Source organism: Eretmochelys imbricata, chromosome 1 (assembly GCF_965152235.1).
Source record: "Eretmochelys imbricata isolate rEreImb1 chromosome 1, rEreImb1.hap1, whole genome shotgun sequence".
Lineage (NCBI taxonomy): Eukaryota > Metazoa > Chordata > Testudines > Cheloniidae > Eretmochelys > Eretmochelys imbricata.
This window is the reverse complement of record NC_135572.1, coordinates 23116503-23133963: the sequence shown is the minus strand read 5'-3', so window position 1 is coordinate 23133963 and position 17461 is coordinate 23116503. Positions and strand designations below refer to the sequence as shown.

Below are 17461 nucleotides of genomic sequence, written 5' to 3'. Positions count from 1 at the left end.
CGGCACTGGTCATCCTTACCTATTCCCAGGGAGAAGCATAAGCCTTCCACAAAGGCACCAACCAGAGGAAGATTCCACCCCTCACACCTGTAAAACAGGTGGAAGGGGAGTCAAGTAGAGTACAATCAAGATTGAGACACTCCTCCAAATTGGGGCCTAAGCAGTGCTTAATTTGTAACGAAGACATCTCAGGACTCACGCAATTTTTCTACACTCATAACTGATGCAGCAAGCCCAGAGGTGCCGGGACTATGAGCTCCCAAGCCTAGAGGTGCTGGGGCTCGGCTCTGGCATTGGGCCTAAGACAGCACTGTTGGCTACAGTGCTGGAACAGACATCGAGTCTGGTGCCAGAAACGGAACCATCAACTTCAGCCACACCGCATCGACCAGATAAGATCTTGGTGCTGACTATACTTCCGGCATTTGCAGTGGCAAGGAATTTACTTTGCTTTTTGGTACAGGAATCAGCTCCCTCAGTAAAGTCAGTATCATTAGACCACCCAGCATCTGTGATGCAGGACCCAGTCCTGCACCGGCTGCCTACTTCCTAGACAGTCTACCCACCCATCAGTACAGTCTAAACAGGAGCCAGCACTGATGGTGTGTCTCCAGCCAGTGCCTGGTTCTCAGCACTGGTCCCTGGCACCAACCAGGACAGCCCCCCTCTGGTCAGTGGAAGGGGAGTTGCCTTCTTTTGAGGTAGGCTCAAGTATCTCTCCACCTCAGAGCAGGACCCACCACCCTCTGCCTAGATCCTTTCTCTCTGGGTACCTTTGCAACCCCACAATGTGAGCTTTTATGGCAATGTGGCCAGGAGGTCACTGGTGTCCAGCCCCTGGCCCTTTTGGAACTCCTGGGGTTTTCCCCCAGCTTCTAGATCCTCCTCTCATCATTCCTACTCAGTACCTTTGTCTGGAGGGGATGAATCCTTGCATCATGCCACCCTGACTTCAGTAGCCGGTACGTGGCCCAGTGCTGAGCCTCAGGAAGAGGCTCTTGAGGAGCCAGCAGAGCATCCTGAAGAAGAGGTGAACCACATCCAGTCAGCTTCATCTTCATCCTCACCGGATGAGGCAGTTTCCTCAGACACAACATCATCCCCCTCCCAGTGACTACAAGACAATCAGGAATTGTTAAAGAGGGTGCCTTTGGACTTGGACATTCAGATCAAGGAGGTCAGAGTCTTCTCATCACAATATATCAAGATTGGCAGTGCCACTCTAAATGGACCTGTTGTAGATAATATATCAATCAATGAGGTGATATTGGGGCCTATAAAGACACTATGACAGACCCCATCTTCCTTGCTTTCCATCTCAAAGCAGGTAGAGTGCAAGTATTGTGTACCTTCCCAAGGGTTTGACTACCTATACTCCCACACTGCTCCGGGGTCACTAATGGTTGTAGCAGCTAATGAAAGGAAACAGCAGGGGCATCAACCTGCCACTCCCAAATCAAGAGGCAAACAAAATTTATTTGGTAGGAAAGTTTATTTAACTGGGGGGTTGCAGCTCTGCTGGGAAATTGATTTGAAATTGTGGGGCTCTTTGGAGAAATTCAAAGATCTGTTGCTTGAGGATGCTAGGCATGAGTTGTTTGCTGGCGAATGAGAGCAGATGAGTGGCGTGAACTTCTCTGCAGCCTGGGCTCCGCAGACTTGACTGCTAGGACTATTGCTTCTGCAGTCTCCATGCAGAGCTCCTTATGGCTGCAGTCTTCCAGTCTACCCTGTGAAGTCCAGCATACTATCAGGACTTATCTTTTGAAAGTCCTGCCCTGGAGACAGCAAACTCCATGGCCTTAAGGGTGACAGAAGTCCTTGGATTTGTACTCACCTGCCCAGTCAGAAAGCACTATCCGCCTCAGCAGACACACTGTTATCCTGCTCTGCCTCCTCATCAGGACCCCTCAATAAATAAGAGGGGTTATAGGCACTGGCCTGCCTCTTCTGTTTTGGCTCCAGCTCCTGGCCCTTCTAGATACCCAGGAACTGCTAAGCAATAATTTTGATGGGTCAGTCAAGGATGTCAGGCCAGTCTCCATGTTTCCAGACCCTATCTCCCCCATATTTGTAAGCTGTCTTTCCCACTTCCTCAGTGCTTGGTCCCAAATTACTTCAGACCAATGGGTCTTGAGTACTGCAGTTATACCCTCCAATTTGTTTCTATCCCTCCTTCCCACACTCCCTCCCTGTCCTCCTTCAGGGACCACTCTCACAAGGAACTCCTCTTCCAGAAGGTACTCTCTCTCTTTCAGGTGGGTACCATAGAGGAGGTTCCACAGTGTCACAGAGGGACAAGGGTTTATTCTTGCTATTCCCTAATCCTGAAAGTGAAGGGGGCTCTCAGAACAATTTTATATCTGGGTGAACTCAACAAATTCTTAAACATAATGCTTCGCATGGTCACCCTAGCTTCTGTTGTTCCCTCTCTGAGCCCTGGAAACTGGTTTGTCATCCTTGACTCAGGGACTATGGTCTACAGAGGACTTTGCTTTCAGCTCACTGATGTTGATGTGTAAAGCTATCAGATTGGCATGCCAGGTTTTTCTGCCACAGAAGGGGGAAAAGGGGAAAGCCTGTTAATCTTCACAGACAACACAATAGCAATGCTATATCTCAACAGGCAGGGAGGACTTTGCTCTTCTCAGTTCTGGCAAGAGGCAACTCTTTGTGAGTTTTGCATTGCAAACTCAATAGAGCTAGAAGCTTCTTGCCTACCGGATGACCAAAATGACCTTGCAGACATCCTGAGCAAACTATTTACAAGTCACCAAGTGGTCTCTTTCCCAGGGTGTGGCCAGATACAATTTTCAATGGTGGGAGGTCTCCCTAAGTAGACCTATTTGCAAAAAGATCCACAAAGTGTCTGCAGTTCTTTAACCCTTGAGGTTGCAGCCTTGGTTCCCTTACAGACATGTTCTTACTACCATAGACCTAGTCAAAGTGTATCCTAAGGTGCACAATCTGTTTTCGCATGAGACCTAAACTTAGTGTTAAGGCATATGGGTCTCCCATTTGAACTTTTGGCTACTTACTCCTCTGTTACATTTAACAATGGAGGTGGCATGTGGTTGCCATCACCTCTGCTAGAAGGGTAGGAGAGCTGCTTGTGTTCATGACGACCTCCCTATACCATCTTCAAGGACAAGGTTTACCTGTGCCCTCATCTGAGGTTTGGGCAGTGGTGTCCTCATTCCATGTCAACCAGCCAGTTTACTTTACGTCATTTTTCACTAAACCATACTTGAGTAGGGAAGGAAAATATTTGCACACTCTGGATGTTGGAAGAGCTCTGGTGTTCTACCTTACCAGAATCAAGCAGTTCCATAAGTCTTTTCAACTGTTCATCATGGCTGCAGACAGAATAAAAGGGCAATCTCCTCTGAGAATTTCTTCTTGGATAGCATATGCATATATATGAGGCTATGACCGGTCTAACATCACCCCGTCGAGCAGAGTCACAGCTCATTTCATGAGATCACATTTGGCCTCTGCGACTTTTCTAGCACGTGTTCTAATTCTGGACATTTGTAGAGAGGCAACTTAGTCCTCAGTGCACACATTTACTTCTCATTATGCCTTCACTCAGGACTCAAGAGATGATGCTACAGTTGGATGTTTTCCTCCTGTCTTCATTCAGATTCCAATCCTGCCTCCTGTTTCACTGCTTGTGAGTCGCCAAGAGAGGAATGCATGTGTGCAAACACTTGAAGAAAAAACTGTTAATAATCTGTTCCATAACTGTTGTTTGACATGTGTTGTACATGTCCATTCCACGACCTGCCCTCCCACACCTCTGCATTGAAGCTCTGGCAAGAGGCAACTGAGGGGACCAGGGAACAGCTCTGTCCTTGATACCTATATGCAGTGGCACATAGCAGCAGAGGGCACTTGACCAGCCCAATAGGTACTGCTGAGGGGAAAAAAGTTTCCAACTGCCATGCACTTGATGCACAGACACACAGAGTGAAATGGCCATGTACAACACATCTTGAACAACAGTAACATAACAGGTTAGTAATGAATTTTTCTAAATTAGGTGTTAGTGCTCAAGACTTATCAGGGATAGTTCTCTGCAAACTTCAGCTCAGTGCATAGCAGCAGTCCAAAAGGCTAACAATTTTAGGAACTGTTAGGAAAGGGATTGAAAATAAGACAGAAAATATTATAATGCCACTATATAAATCCATAGTGTGCCCACACCTTGAATGCGGTGTCCGGATTTGGTCGCTGCATCTCAAAAAGGTTATAGTGGAACTGGAAAAGGTTCAGAGAAGGGCAACCAGATGACACCATGGAACAGCTTCTATATGAGGAGAGACTAAAATGACTACAGCTGTTCATCTTAGAAAAGAGACAATAGGAGGCTACTATAGAGGTCTCTAAAAACATGAATGGGGTGGCAAAAGTGAATAAAGAAGGGTTATTTACCCTTTCCAACAATACCAAAACCAGGGGTCACCTGATGAAATTATTAAGCAACAGATCTGGTACAAAAACAGTGTTTCACACAATGCACAATTAACTTATGAACCTATTGCCATGGGATGTTGTGATGGCCAAAAGTATAACTGGGTTCAAAAAAGAACTAGATAAGTTAATGGAGGATAGGTCTACCAATGGCTATTAGCCAACATGGTCAGTTATGCAACCCCACGCTCAGGGTGGCTATATACTTCTGACTACTTGGTGGAATGAGGATAATCAGTGGGACACAGTAATACCAGGGTACAAAATATATCAGGAGGACAGAACAGGTCATGCTGATGGGGGAGTGGCACTAAATGTGAATGAAAGCATAGAATCAAATGAAGTAAAAATCTTAAATGAACCAAACTTGTCCTATAGAATCTCCATGGATAGTAATTCCATGCTTGAATAATAAGCATATAGCAGTAGGGATATATTACCAATCACCTTACCAGGATGGTGATAGTGACTGCAAAATGCTCAGGGACATTAGAGATTATAAAAATAGAAAACCTCAATAATAATGAGGGATTTCAACTATCCCCATATTGACTGGGTACATGTCACCTCAGGAGGGATGCAGACATAGTTTCTTGACACCTTAAATGACTGCTTCTTGGAGCAGTCCTGGAATCCACAAGAGGAGAGACCATTTTTGATTTTGGTCCTAAGTGGAGCACAGGATTGGTCCAAGAAGTTAAATATAGATAGACCATTTGGTAATAGTGATCATAATATAATTAATTTTAGTGTCCATGTGGCAGGGAAAACACCAGAGCAGCCCAACACGGTAGCATTTAATTCCAGAAGGGGAACTACACAAAAATGAGGAAGTTAATTAAACAAATTAAAAAGTACAGTGCCAAAAGTGAAATCCCTGCAAGCTGCATGGAAATTTTTTAAAGACACCATAATAGAGGCTCAATTTAAATGTATACCCCAAGTTAAAAAACATAGTAAAAGAACCAGAAAAGTGCCACTGTGGCTAAACAACAAAGTAAAAGAAGCAGTGAGAGGCAAAAAGGCATCCTTTAAAAAGTGGAAGTTAAATCCTAGTGAGGAAAATAGAAAGGAGCATAAACTCTGGCAAGTGAAATGTAAAACCAGTTCCAGGATCAGGAGCAGAGCAGGGAGGCAAAGACAAAACCAGAGCAGGGAGGAGGCAGGCTAGAGCTGGAACAAAGCTGGAACCAAGAGTAAGGCAAAGGCAGCTGGAGACATGGCACATGTTGAGGTGCTGCTGCAGCAAGGCTCAAGTAGCAGGCAACAGGGTCTCCTGCCCAGTGAGGAAGCCTGACCATTTGGAGGAGGCTCATGGGGCCCATCTGAGTTTGCCTAGTGACCTGGCTGGGAGCCAGCTGTGCTCCTGACAATCGCTGCCTTACCTCACAGGGATGTTGTGAAGATGGAAGCATTAAGGATGGTGAGGCACTCAGACATTGTGATGATGACTGTATGAGCACCTAAGACCGATAGATAGGAGTAGTATTGGGTCCTAAAGGCTCATGCTGTATAGCGTTAAATAGTCTGATCCTTATCCAGTATAGCATTTACACACATGCTTACCTTAATGCATGTCTCTAGTCCCACTGGTTTCAGTAAAGGTAACCATGTGTTTAAGTACTTTTGCTGGATGGGGGCCAGGGTGCTCAGTATATTATCGAACTAAGCCCTAACTAAACAAGTTAGCACCAGAGGATAATACACTTGAACATGTGGATCTGATTTGGGCCATTTTTTTGGCTCTGGCCCATTGTTTTCTAAATGGTGCTGGCAGTAGTTTGCCTATTTAAAATACTGACAATTGCTTGCCTGTTGTGTTAAAATTGACTGCTCCTAGTGAATGGTCTAATCAGGACGGCTTTACACCACTCATGATTTCTGTGGCACTCAACACCATGTGGGACAGAGCACAGCATTGTTTGATTCCACCCCACTTTCCTGTTTGTGTTCTTGAAAAGCTATTAATATTTGTCTCATAAATGCAAAATCTACAGTAATGTGCTGTATGTTTAGTAGGAAAACCACAAGCACTAAACACTTTCCTATAATCTATAAATAAATCAATTCAAAGAAAATGGTTTACAGGAAAAGTTTGGTCATAAATTAGTGAGGAACGTGGTAGTGTTGGCCTTTTCCTATATCCTGGTATTGCAGATATGTTGAAAGAAGGCTTGTATTTTGTAATGACTTTTTGCAAACATTGTCAAAATGAATGCAATGTAAATAAAACAACTCCCCCACCCCACTGTATTTAATTTAAAAATATTTGCCAACATGACCTTTCACAAATCTTGAGCACTTTCAAAAACGTAACTTAGAGAATTTTGTGCAGTAATTAAGAACTGAGACAATTGTGGATAGTGTATACCAGTGGTTCACAACCAGGGGTCTTGGGGGGGCCCCCTGAGGGGCCGTGAGCAGGTTTCAGAGGGTCCGCCAAGCGGGACCGGCATTAAACTTGCTGGACCCCAGGGCAGAAAGCCGAAGCTCCACGACATGGGGCTAAAGCCTGGGGCCCTGAGCCCCGCCATCCAGGGCTGAAGCTGAAGCCTGAACAACTTAGCTTTGCAGTGCCCCCATGACGTGGTACCCTGAGCAGTTGCCATGCTTGCTACCTCATAACAGCAGCCTTGGCTTTTATATGCAGAAAAATCATTGTTGCGGCACACGTGGGCCATGGAGTTTTTATAGCATGTTGGGGGGACTTCAGAAAGAGAGGTTGAGCATCCCTGTACACTATACAGTTACTGGGCCCATTTCTGTGGCTGCTCCTGAGTGAAATCTAGACCACAAGTAAAGTCAGTGGGAGTTTTGGTATTCATCCAGGATTTAGGGTTGCTAGGTGTCCAGTTTTCTACAGGAACACCTAGGGGCTGGCAGGCTCCCTACCTGGCTCCACGTGGCTCCCCGGAAGCAGAGACGTGTAGCTTGGCTCCTAGGTGGAGGGATGGCCAGGGGGGCTCTGCACACTGCCCCACCCCAAGTGCTGGCTCTGCAGCTCCCATTGGCCAGGAACCATGGCTAATGGGAGCTGAGGGGTGGTGTGGGTGGGCAGAGGCAGCACGCAGAGCCACCTGGCCACCCCTCTGCCTAGGAACAGAAGAACATGTCGCCGCTTCTGGGGAGCTGCCCGAGGTAAGTGCCACCCAGAGCCCATGCCCCGACCCCCCTGCCTCTCCCACACCCAAACCCCCCTCCTGCCCCAGCCCGGAGTCCCCTCCTGAACCCAAACTCTCTCCCAGAGCCCACACCATGCATCTCCTCCCACACCCCAACCCCCTGCCCCAGCTCGGAGCCCCCTTCTGCACCCCAAACCGCTCAACCCCAGCCCCACCACAGAGCCCATGCCCCCAGCCAGGGCCCTCCCCCCCTCCAAACCTTCTGCCCAGCCTGGTGAAAATGAGCAAGTGAGGGAATGAGAGAGTAAGCAATAAAAGGGGGGAGATGGAGTGAGTAGAGGGCAGGGCCTTGGGGAAGGGGCAGAGCCAAGGTGTTCGGTTTTGTGCGATTAGGAAGTTGGCAACTTTACCAAGATTTCACCTTCCATGTTTATGGCCTGATCTTGTGAGATGCTGAGCACCCTCAACTCCCTTTGAAGTCAACGAGAGGTGAGGTCACTCAACACTTCGTAGGATTCGGCCATAGGCTTCAGTGGGAGAGGCTGCAGAATCAACCCCAGAAAATGCCAATTGCAAGAAATTGAGGGCCAAATCTGGTTCATGAGCCCCAAGTGTGGATTAGAGGCACGATTACACTCCTGTATGTCTGGACTCATGCGTCCAGTGAGAAGTAATAGTATTATGCTGTGAATACAATTTGTTTTATTTGAATTTTTTTTCTATAGTCTGCGGTTTCCGGTGGGTCAGATGGATCGGTATTATGTGATGAACACAATAAGGAGAATCAGTCTTTTGAAAATCATTGTGTAGACATGACGACAAAGGTAAGAGCTATGATTATTTTTATTGCATGATGAAATATATTGGTGACCTTTGTATACCGTTTCTTTGGATATGAAATATATAGAGATGAATTGTATAGAGTATAAATTTATAGAGATGAAATGTACAGAGTAGATTGAGTTTTCAGTTCCTGTAATAATCTCTTGGTTTTTAGTGAATTTAGATTTTTGGGAAGGTTCAGATCAGGTTTATAACAGCAATTTATTGATATGTTGCTAGTTCTATTGATTTAATACCATTCCATACAGGATTTTAGGTCTGTATCATGGGCATAAATGCCTCTGATGTTAGGGAGCAGTTGAAGCCTCAGGGTTTTTGTGTTGATCTTGTGATACCTTTATTTTTAAAGTTTAAGCAATGTTCATTGTGCAGGGTATTCCTTTTTTCCTTAGTTAGATTTATTTAAGGGTTCTCAGTGTAAACTGGAACCTAGTTTCTTGGTAGCTAAATAAAAAGTTGGTAAGGCAGAATGTGAATGTCAACAGATGAGATGATTTTTGTATTGACAAACTAATGATAGTTCCAGTCGTATAAGTATACACTGTGTGGTAAATGAAGCAGCATGACTACAAGGTTACAGTGTAGGGATTTTTGTTACAGTACTACTTACAATAGTTACACAGTTTGCAATGATGGAGTTAAGGGTGTTTGCATGTTTCTGTTATAACATCTATGGTATTTTCATATGCTCAAAACTTGGCTGTAATAGTTCTCTCTGGGCTCAGTATTACCATGGAAGGTTTCAGCCCTGAAGTCCTTCTTTTTTTTTCTTTCCCAAGTTAAATACAAAGATTTGGACTTTTAATAACAGCAAATTGAAAATAAGAGGAAAAGAAAATAGAAGTTAACTGAGCTGGGATGATGAGTTGATCTCTGAAGAGCTTTGTTTCTTTAACACTGAAGACTTGCAGGTTATTCATTACCTCTTGTCTAAGACCCTCTCACTGGCTATGTGCAAACTTCTATATTGGCTCTGTCATTCATTAACTCCTTACAAACCAGAACTGTAATGATCCAGCATATCTTTCTGATTTCTCATGACACTGTGTTTCCACTCCATCTGCAGCCCTTACTCATGCCCAGTGATACGTATGTTCTACTCTGTGTGGTTAAGATTTGAGGAATTGTGTCCTGAGATCTGCTGATTTTTAGCCTGGTTCTGGGAGGTTGCTGAACCCCATTAATTCTCATTGTAGTCAATGGGAAATGAGGGCATTCAGCAACTTTCAGGATGAGGACCTGTATACAGTATACCTGTATACTGTGTCCCCAGTATCAAGCTGAAATAATCAAATAGCCCATTGATCTCAAAGGGTATTAAACGTGCTCAGCCCCTCATAGAATTTGATTCATTATGTTTATGGATGAAGTTCCAGAATTGGAAATTACCAATTAAGCAGCAGGCATAGCCCAGATAGGTTTCTTGATGTCATAGGGCAGGGCATAAGATGTGACGTTCCACATTTACTAATTGGGGAATGCAGCGTCAATTGTGCTAACTCTGTGTCCATGGTCAGAAAATGTCATTCCCAGTATCAACATCGGGGGGTGCGAGGAGGGCCGCTCACACTGCAGCAGGTAACCCGGGGGGGGGGGGGTGCAGGGGAACCGCTCCCAGCTCACCTCCACCACCCTCGGCCTGAGTGCAAAGCCCCCGCCTGCTTCTCAGCCCTCCCAGGCTTCCAGCTGAACAGCTGATTCGCGGGAAGCTGGAGGGGGCATGGAGAAGCAGAGCAGGGTGGTGCATTCAGGGGCGGAAGCAGAGCGGAGGTGAGGTAAGCTGGGGCCGGGCGCAGGGCGGGGAGCTGTTGGTGGGTGCTCTGCACCCACTAAATTTTCCCCGTGGGTGCTCCATTCCTGGAGCACCAACGGAGTCCGTGCCTAAGGCAGCACTTTTGATGTGATCAGTGGGGGGAGTGGCTGCTGCCCCCCTAGCTACACTCCCCTGCCCCTAGGAGCCAGAGGGACCTGCCGGATGCTTCCTGGGAGCTGCCCCAGGTAAGCACCACCGGGACTCCCCACCTCGCCCCCTGGCAGGTCCCTCTGGCTCTTGGGGTGGGGTGGGCATCCACTATGGTGGCCCACGAGACCCTCCTGCCCTGTTCTGGGGGCAGTCAAGGGACAGGGGAAGGGGGTCGATGGGGCAGGGGTCCTGAGTGGGGGGCATCAAGGAACACAGGGGGTTGGATGGCGCAGGAGTCCTGGGGGGTGGGGGTGGCCAATGACCCCCTCGTGGGGTGAGGAGGGATCTGGTTAAGATTTTGGCAGTTCATCACTGGTGATAGTGACATAGGGCTATTTAGGGCCGGCTATGTATTTAAACATATATATAGTGCTTTTCACTTGCTGATTGATTGGATGTTAATTTCACTAGTCAGAGTGGCTGGGAATTAAAATGAAATCTCGATAGCACTGTGTAACTTGAAAGCTGAGAGCCACTTTAGGAAGCATTACCCTTGTGCTTTTACTGCCGGGTGTGCCACCCACGTAACCTAGTGTTGCATATTTAACTGAAGCACTTCTGTTTCATTCTGAATAAGAGATTTGTGGGTGTTTGAGATAAAACAGTTATGTCATTGTATGAAAAATAATAGTTAAGTAAAACATTAAACAGGAGTTGTGAATTATAAAGGCATGGGGCTTTCTAAAGGCTTGATTATCCATGACCCTGGCAGGGCTATGGGGATAGCCCAAAGAGCCTTCCTCATCCTGTGCGCCACACCAAAGGCTAGGGGTGTACCTAACTCTCTCCATATAGGCCTCTAAAACTTGCTGGGTATGCAGGGAGAAGCAACCAAATGTCCGAATTGGGCCCTAAATTTATAGTCCTCAAAAGTGTGCGCTGTCCATTAGGAAATGGATATTTAACTTGCTTCATGTGTAGGTGCTTGGGCTGTGTAAGTACTTGGATAGATCAGTGCAAAATGGAAGCCCCAGTGGGCATTCCGAGTAAGTGACTGTATGTGGGGATCTTCAGAGGGACTGGAAGGGAAGGAATCCTCCCCCATAGGTTGTGGAGCGGAAAAGGAGCCAAGCTGCAGCTCCAGAGCTACAGTAAACCTTGCAGATCCCGCCCCTCCATGCTGAGCTGCACAGTTCTGTACAATTGTGCTTACCTGTAAGCTGAGGTGTAATGAGCCCCACATGCCCTGAAGGGGTTAATGTGGACCTGAAGTCAATTATGTCACCTGGACAGAGAGCAAGGCTTAATTGAACATGAAGCCCAGTTGGGCAGGAGCAGGCTGGTTATTCTGAAGGGAGGAAGTTTTGTAGCAGAAGCGGGCTGCAGGGAGAGAATCTGCATTCACTTTCTGGGGGGATAGAAGAGGTAGCAAGGAGTCTGAGGGAGCAGACTTGGACCAGGTACAAGGTCCGTGGCCTGGAAACTTAAGGTTAGGGTAGTCTGGATTCTCCTACCGGCCACAGGGGAAGGTGGGGTGAAAATCCCTGAGGTAAGGGATGAAAGGACCACACAGTCCAGAGACAGACAAGACCTGGTATAAGGTCATTGGACTATAGTTTGGTTGGATTATCTGTTACCCCAGAAGAGGTGGACTAAAGCCTGACCTGGCTGGAGGGCCAAGTTGCAGGAAGAGAGACTGCTGCAGTAATGGGGCGATCATTGTCAGGGGTCACCATATGGGGAGACAGCTGCTATGCCATACCTGGCCACAAGGAGGTGCTCCTGTGGTGAGTGAAACCCTTTAAAAGTGCACATGGAAAAAATTACCCTTGCAGTAAAACCACAGGAGACCTACTGTCTGGTGCTGAATTGCATTTGCATTGACCTTCACTTTTACTTTTTGACCCAAAGTCTCATGAGCTATTGATTTTAATATTTCCCTGTTTTACATTTTTGTTCTGGATTTAGCCTTTAATTATAGAAACCATCAGGAAGGATACCTGTAGGGGAGCTACTAAATTAGGAGTTCCCAAACATTTCCGTAGTATGGACCATATCTGAACAGAGAGATGGTTTCATAGCCATCTCCCGTCCCATACATGATTGCTCAGACTCCCTTCCTCCCAGTGGGGATCCAATAACAAACCAATCATAACCCATATTAACCTAGTGCTAACTGAGTGCCCCTCCTGACCAGAAGAGTTGTCCCATTATGGCAACTACATCAATTTCTTCTGTTAAAAAGAAACATTGGGAAATCAATTAAGCTATTTTTAGCTTCTTTGAATGCAGATTAGCAACAGGAAACAAGGAGAAGGATCTACCACTATGCGACCAGCCAGCAATTTGCATGTCACTAGGAGGTGCTCTCCAGTCCACAATTTGAGATCCACCAACTTAAATAAATCCCTCTCTGGATTTGTAAAAATGATGTATTTACCTTTGTATTTTATGTATAGAGTGCTGGACAAGCACTTGGCAATTTGACAAAAATGTCAACACTATTATGGTACAGACTGACAGATGTCATGAAATACAAAAGACTTAAGACCAAGATTTTCAAGAATGGGTGCCTGATGTTAGGTTTCTGAATAAGTGGTCTGACTGTCAAATTGCTGAACTTCCAGTGCCCTTTGTTTACTTCTTGTTTTTCACTTAGATTTAACAATAATGCCTGTTTCAGTTTTGTTTGTAGTCAATTTAGCTTTGAAATTCTTAGCGCTGCCAGGTTTGGGTTTCAAAAATTCCAGAAAATGCTTAAAAACACTGTTTTAATAGAATATTAATAAAAACCATGGAAACCTTCCTCTTGGCTTTATGTTGTATTATATCTTGAGGTTTTTTGTTTTTTTTGCAGGTTTCAGAGTACCAGCCGTGTTAGTCTGTATTCGCAAAAAGAAAAGGAGTACTTGTGGCATCTTAGAGACTAACCAATTTATTTGACCATAAGCTTTCGTGAGCTACAGCATCCGATGAAGTGAGCTGTAGCTCACAAAAGCTTACGCTCAAATAAATTTGTTAGTCTCTAAGGTGCCACAAGTACTCCTTTTTTTTTTTTTTTTACAAAATATTAGGGCTGTCAAGCGATTAAAAAAATTAATCACAATTAATCGTGCTGTTAATAATAGAATACTATTTATTTAAATGTTTTTGGATGTTTTCTACATTTCCAACTATATTAATTTCAATTACAACATAGAATATGAAGTGTACATTGCTCACTTTATATTTTTTATTATAAATATTTGCACTGTAAAATAAAGAAATATTTTTCAATTCACCTAATACAAGTACTGTACTGCAATCTCTTTATCATGGAAGTTGAATTTACAAATATAGAATTATGTACAAAAATAACCTGCATTCAAAAATAAAACAATGTAAAACTTTGGAGCTGACAAGTCCAATCAGTCCTCCTACTCGTTCAGCCAATCACTCAGACAAACAAGTTTGTTTACATTTACATTGCTGTCTGCTTCTTAATTATAATGTCACCTGAAAGTGAGAACAGGCGTTTGCATGGCACTGTTGTAGCTAGTGTCGCAAGATATTTACATGCAAAACCAAACCACCAAAAAAGAAAATCAACCTTCTGCTGGTGGCATCTGACCCAGATGATGAAAATGAACATGCATTGGTCCACACTGCTTTAAACCATTATCGAGCAAAACCCGTCATCAGCGTGGACGCATGTCCTCTGGAATAGTGGCTGAAACATGAAGGGACATATGAATCTTTAGCACATCTGGACTAGCATCAGTAGGACTGAGTGGACTTGTAGACTCTAAAGTTTTACATTGTTTTGTTTTTGAGTGCAGTTATAACCAAAAAAAATACATTTGTAAGTTGCACTTTCATGATGGAGATTGCACTGTTTATCATTTTTACAGTGCAAATATTTGTAATAATAATATACAGTGAAATTAATAGGTAGCAGGTTTAAAACAAAGTATTTTTCATGCAACACAGTCAACCTCTGGAACTCCTTGCCAGGGGGTGTTGTGAAGGCCAATACTATAACAGGGTTTAAAAGGAAGCTAGATAGATTCATAGAAGATAGGCCCATCAGTGGCTATTAGCCAGGATGGGCAGGAATGGTGTCCCTAGCCTCTGTTTGCCAGAAGCTGGGTTTGGGTGACAGGGCATGGATCACTTGATGAGGACCTGTCTGCTCATTCCCTTTGAGGCACCTGGCATTGGCCACTGTCAGAGGACAGGATACTGGGCTTGATGGACCTTTGGTCTGACCCAGTTGGCTGTTCTTATGAACACTGTACACTTTGTATTCTGTGTTGTAATTGAAATCGATATATTTTTGAAAATGTAGAAAAACATCCAAAAATACTTAATACATTTCATTTGGTATTCTATTGTTTAACAGTGCGATTAATCGTGATTATTATTATTTTTTTTTAGTTAATTGCATGAGTTAACTACCACAGGAACAACTAAAATAGTCTCTTCTCCCTAGGTGGCTGCTTTATAGCTAAATTTTGTCAGGTGTTTCTATTGTGTAATTCAGTCATGATCATATTTATAGTTGACATGAAAATTGAAGAAGTGGAGAACTTACAGGAGGATAGGACCACATTGCAAAATGACCTACAGAAAATGGAATAGTGGTGGTGGTGGGGGGTGGAGAATTGGTACTAATGTTAAATCATACATTCAAAGAGAAGAAATAAACAGCAAAGGTCTACCTTTGGAAGGACATAATGAAGCGGCTGAATCCATCATGTTAAAGCAAATGTGCTTTCATCTTGTCTCTTTAGTATTGTCCGCCAATATTGCTTGTATGCTTAATGCATCTGAACAGGATAGTTGCTGGAGGGCCCTTTTGGAATAGGGATTGAGAGGTTGCATGGAAATGTGGTATGTGATTTACAGCCTGAAAAAAAAAAAAATTGAGAACCACTGAATCAGTCAGCTTCCCTGCCTATGCAGCACTGGCTTTATCTCGTTTACTGTTCATTGATGTGGAACAAATGGTGACTTCATACATACAGACAAGATGGTAATCAGGGAGGATCAAGCTGGGACCTTCAGGCCCAAAAGCACAAGTCTATTCCACTATAAGCTAAAGGAGGATGAAGGAGACATGAACACACACTAAGCTTGTGTACAAGTAAACGCCACACTTTAGCATGCACACAGCAGCCAATTTTACACATGGAGATGATGGTTTGTTTGCAGGATTTGCACAAATTGGAGCGTAGATGAAATCTGTGGATCACTTTACTCATGTAGGTAGTCTCACTGAGTTCCATCGCTCCAATTTTCATGTAATATGTAAATAGGATCATGAGTCCAATGGGACTACTCACAGGAATATAGTTGTTCACATGTGTGTTTGCAGATTGGGCCCTCAGATGTTTGGAAACATCCTGGTATCCAGTTTTTGAGCATGGAGTGAATTTTTACAGCCAAGTCATTAAGTAATTTTTTTAAATGGAAGCAATTCACACAATCTTACTGTAATAGATCGAATGCAACGGATAGGGGAGCACAAAGGAAATCAAATGAAAGTGGTGTAAATGTGGGTGTGAAATCCCACCCTGTTTTAGAGTTGGTTGGATTCCCATTTACCCTTCCCTGCCCAGATTACAAACAGAGCTTTGGTGAGACTATGCTAATGAGTTAGTTGGCCCTTCAGTGGTACATGGGCCAGGTGATGCAAGAAATGTTCACTGATTCTTTTAGTCAGTGTTTTTTTAATAAAACTGTTTGTTGACTAATGGAATAAACCACAGTATGGACTACACATACAGGCTCCAATGTGTCACCTAAAAAAATCCAGTTTTCTGCACAAACAGTGCAGTTGTTTAGAAGAAGTTAGTGTCTTAAAAGCTCTGGAGAGTCTCCTTTTAAGATTTTATATTCTGTAAAACTTTAATAGTTTGGGGTTTTTTTTCTTTTGGTTGCTGTCTGATTCTGACCACATGTCTGATTCACTATGGATTTTTTTAAAACTTTGGTAGCAGTGACCTCATTTTGGCAAAATAATTGTGTGTCATTTCCTGAGCCTCTTGCTTCTTTAGCAATCACAAGTATATTATGGTTATAACCTTGATAATTTATGGAAGAGAGATGACTCTTAAACGTTCTTTTTTTTTTTTTCTTGGAAAAGTTTTTTTTTTTTTAATTGAAAACATATTTTAGCTGAGTGAGAATGAGAGATTCTCAGCATAGCACCCATGGGAAAAGTATACTGTCGGATAGGTTGAAAAGGTGAATTGTAATGTATGGGTGTCTAGACGTTTCCTCTTGTTGCTGTCAACAGTCCAGTTGGCTGTATTTTTTTTTCCAGTGAATAGGAGGCATTGATTTTTCCTCTCTCTTCAGCCAGAGCTTTCATTTTACGTATCTTTCCCCTTCTCTCTCTCTCTCTCTCTCTCTATAAGAGAGGGAAGACTTTAAGAGCTGACAAAGAGCTTTCTCACTCAGCATGATTCATGTCAGACACCTCAAAGGCAAGCTCTACACCAGCATCTCTGCAAGAAAGGTAGGGGCTTTGTGGCTATCCCGTTTTCTATGGGGGATTGCAGGACTATTAGCAACTCATAGAGGACATGTAATGGGCAGATTAAGCCTCTGATGCTGACAAGGATCCACGGAAAGTTTGGGAAAGAATTTGAGGAGTTTTTAAACTGTCCTTTGGTGGTGTTCTTTTAATCAAAAACTTTGACGTTTTCTTCATAACATAAAAAAAGTCCCTCTAGTTTTAAGTAATGTATAAAGAGGTTTATTTTTCTGTGTGCAGTGAACTATAATTGCACCCCAGGGCATTGCATGTCTGTGTAAATAGGCAGTTAACTTTTATACTAACCTGAAATTTTTTTATGTTCTGAAAGTTCTCATCATCCAGCTGTTACATTCACTTCCTGAATCAGAATCCGCCCTAGTAACTCTGAGTGATTGTAGATGTGACACATGAACCAGCGTGTACACCTTAGTGTTTCAATCATGCACTTCAAGTGTACATAGGAATAAGGCTTCTAATAAAAACCTTTACAACCAAAAGCAGTTGTTCTGGCAGAGAACTGACAGCACTTTGATAGATGGGCCCAGTAGTTGTGTATGTTGTGCTTATTCAGAGTTAGCGGGAAAGAAGAGGAGAGAG

The 17461-nt window shown here is 43.9% G+C and overlaps 1 protein-coding gene across 1 annotated transcript in view; it reads left to right on the top strand.

Moving 5' to 3' along the window:
- DLG2 (discs large MAGUK scaffold protein 2) overlaps positions 1-17461 on the top strand; it is a 1498860-nt gene that overhangs the window by 239872 nt on the left and 1241527 nt on the right. The window contains exon 5 of the mRNA XM_077807758.1: positions 8321-8419. Coding sequence (XP_077663884.1) covers positions 8321-8419 — 99 coding nt within the window. The remainder of the gene's footprint in view (positions 1-8320; positions 8420-17461) is intronic.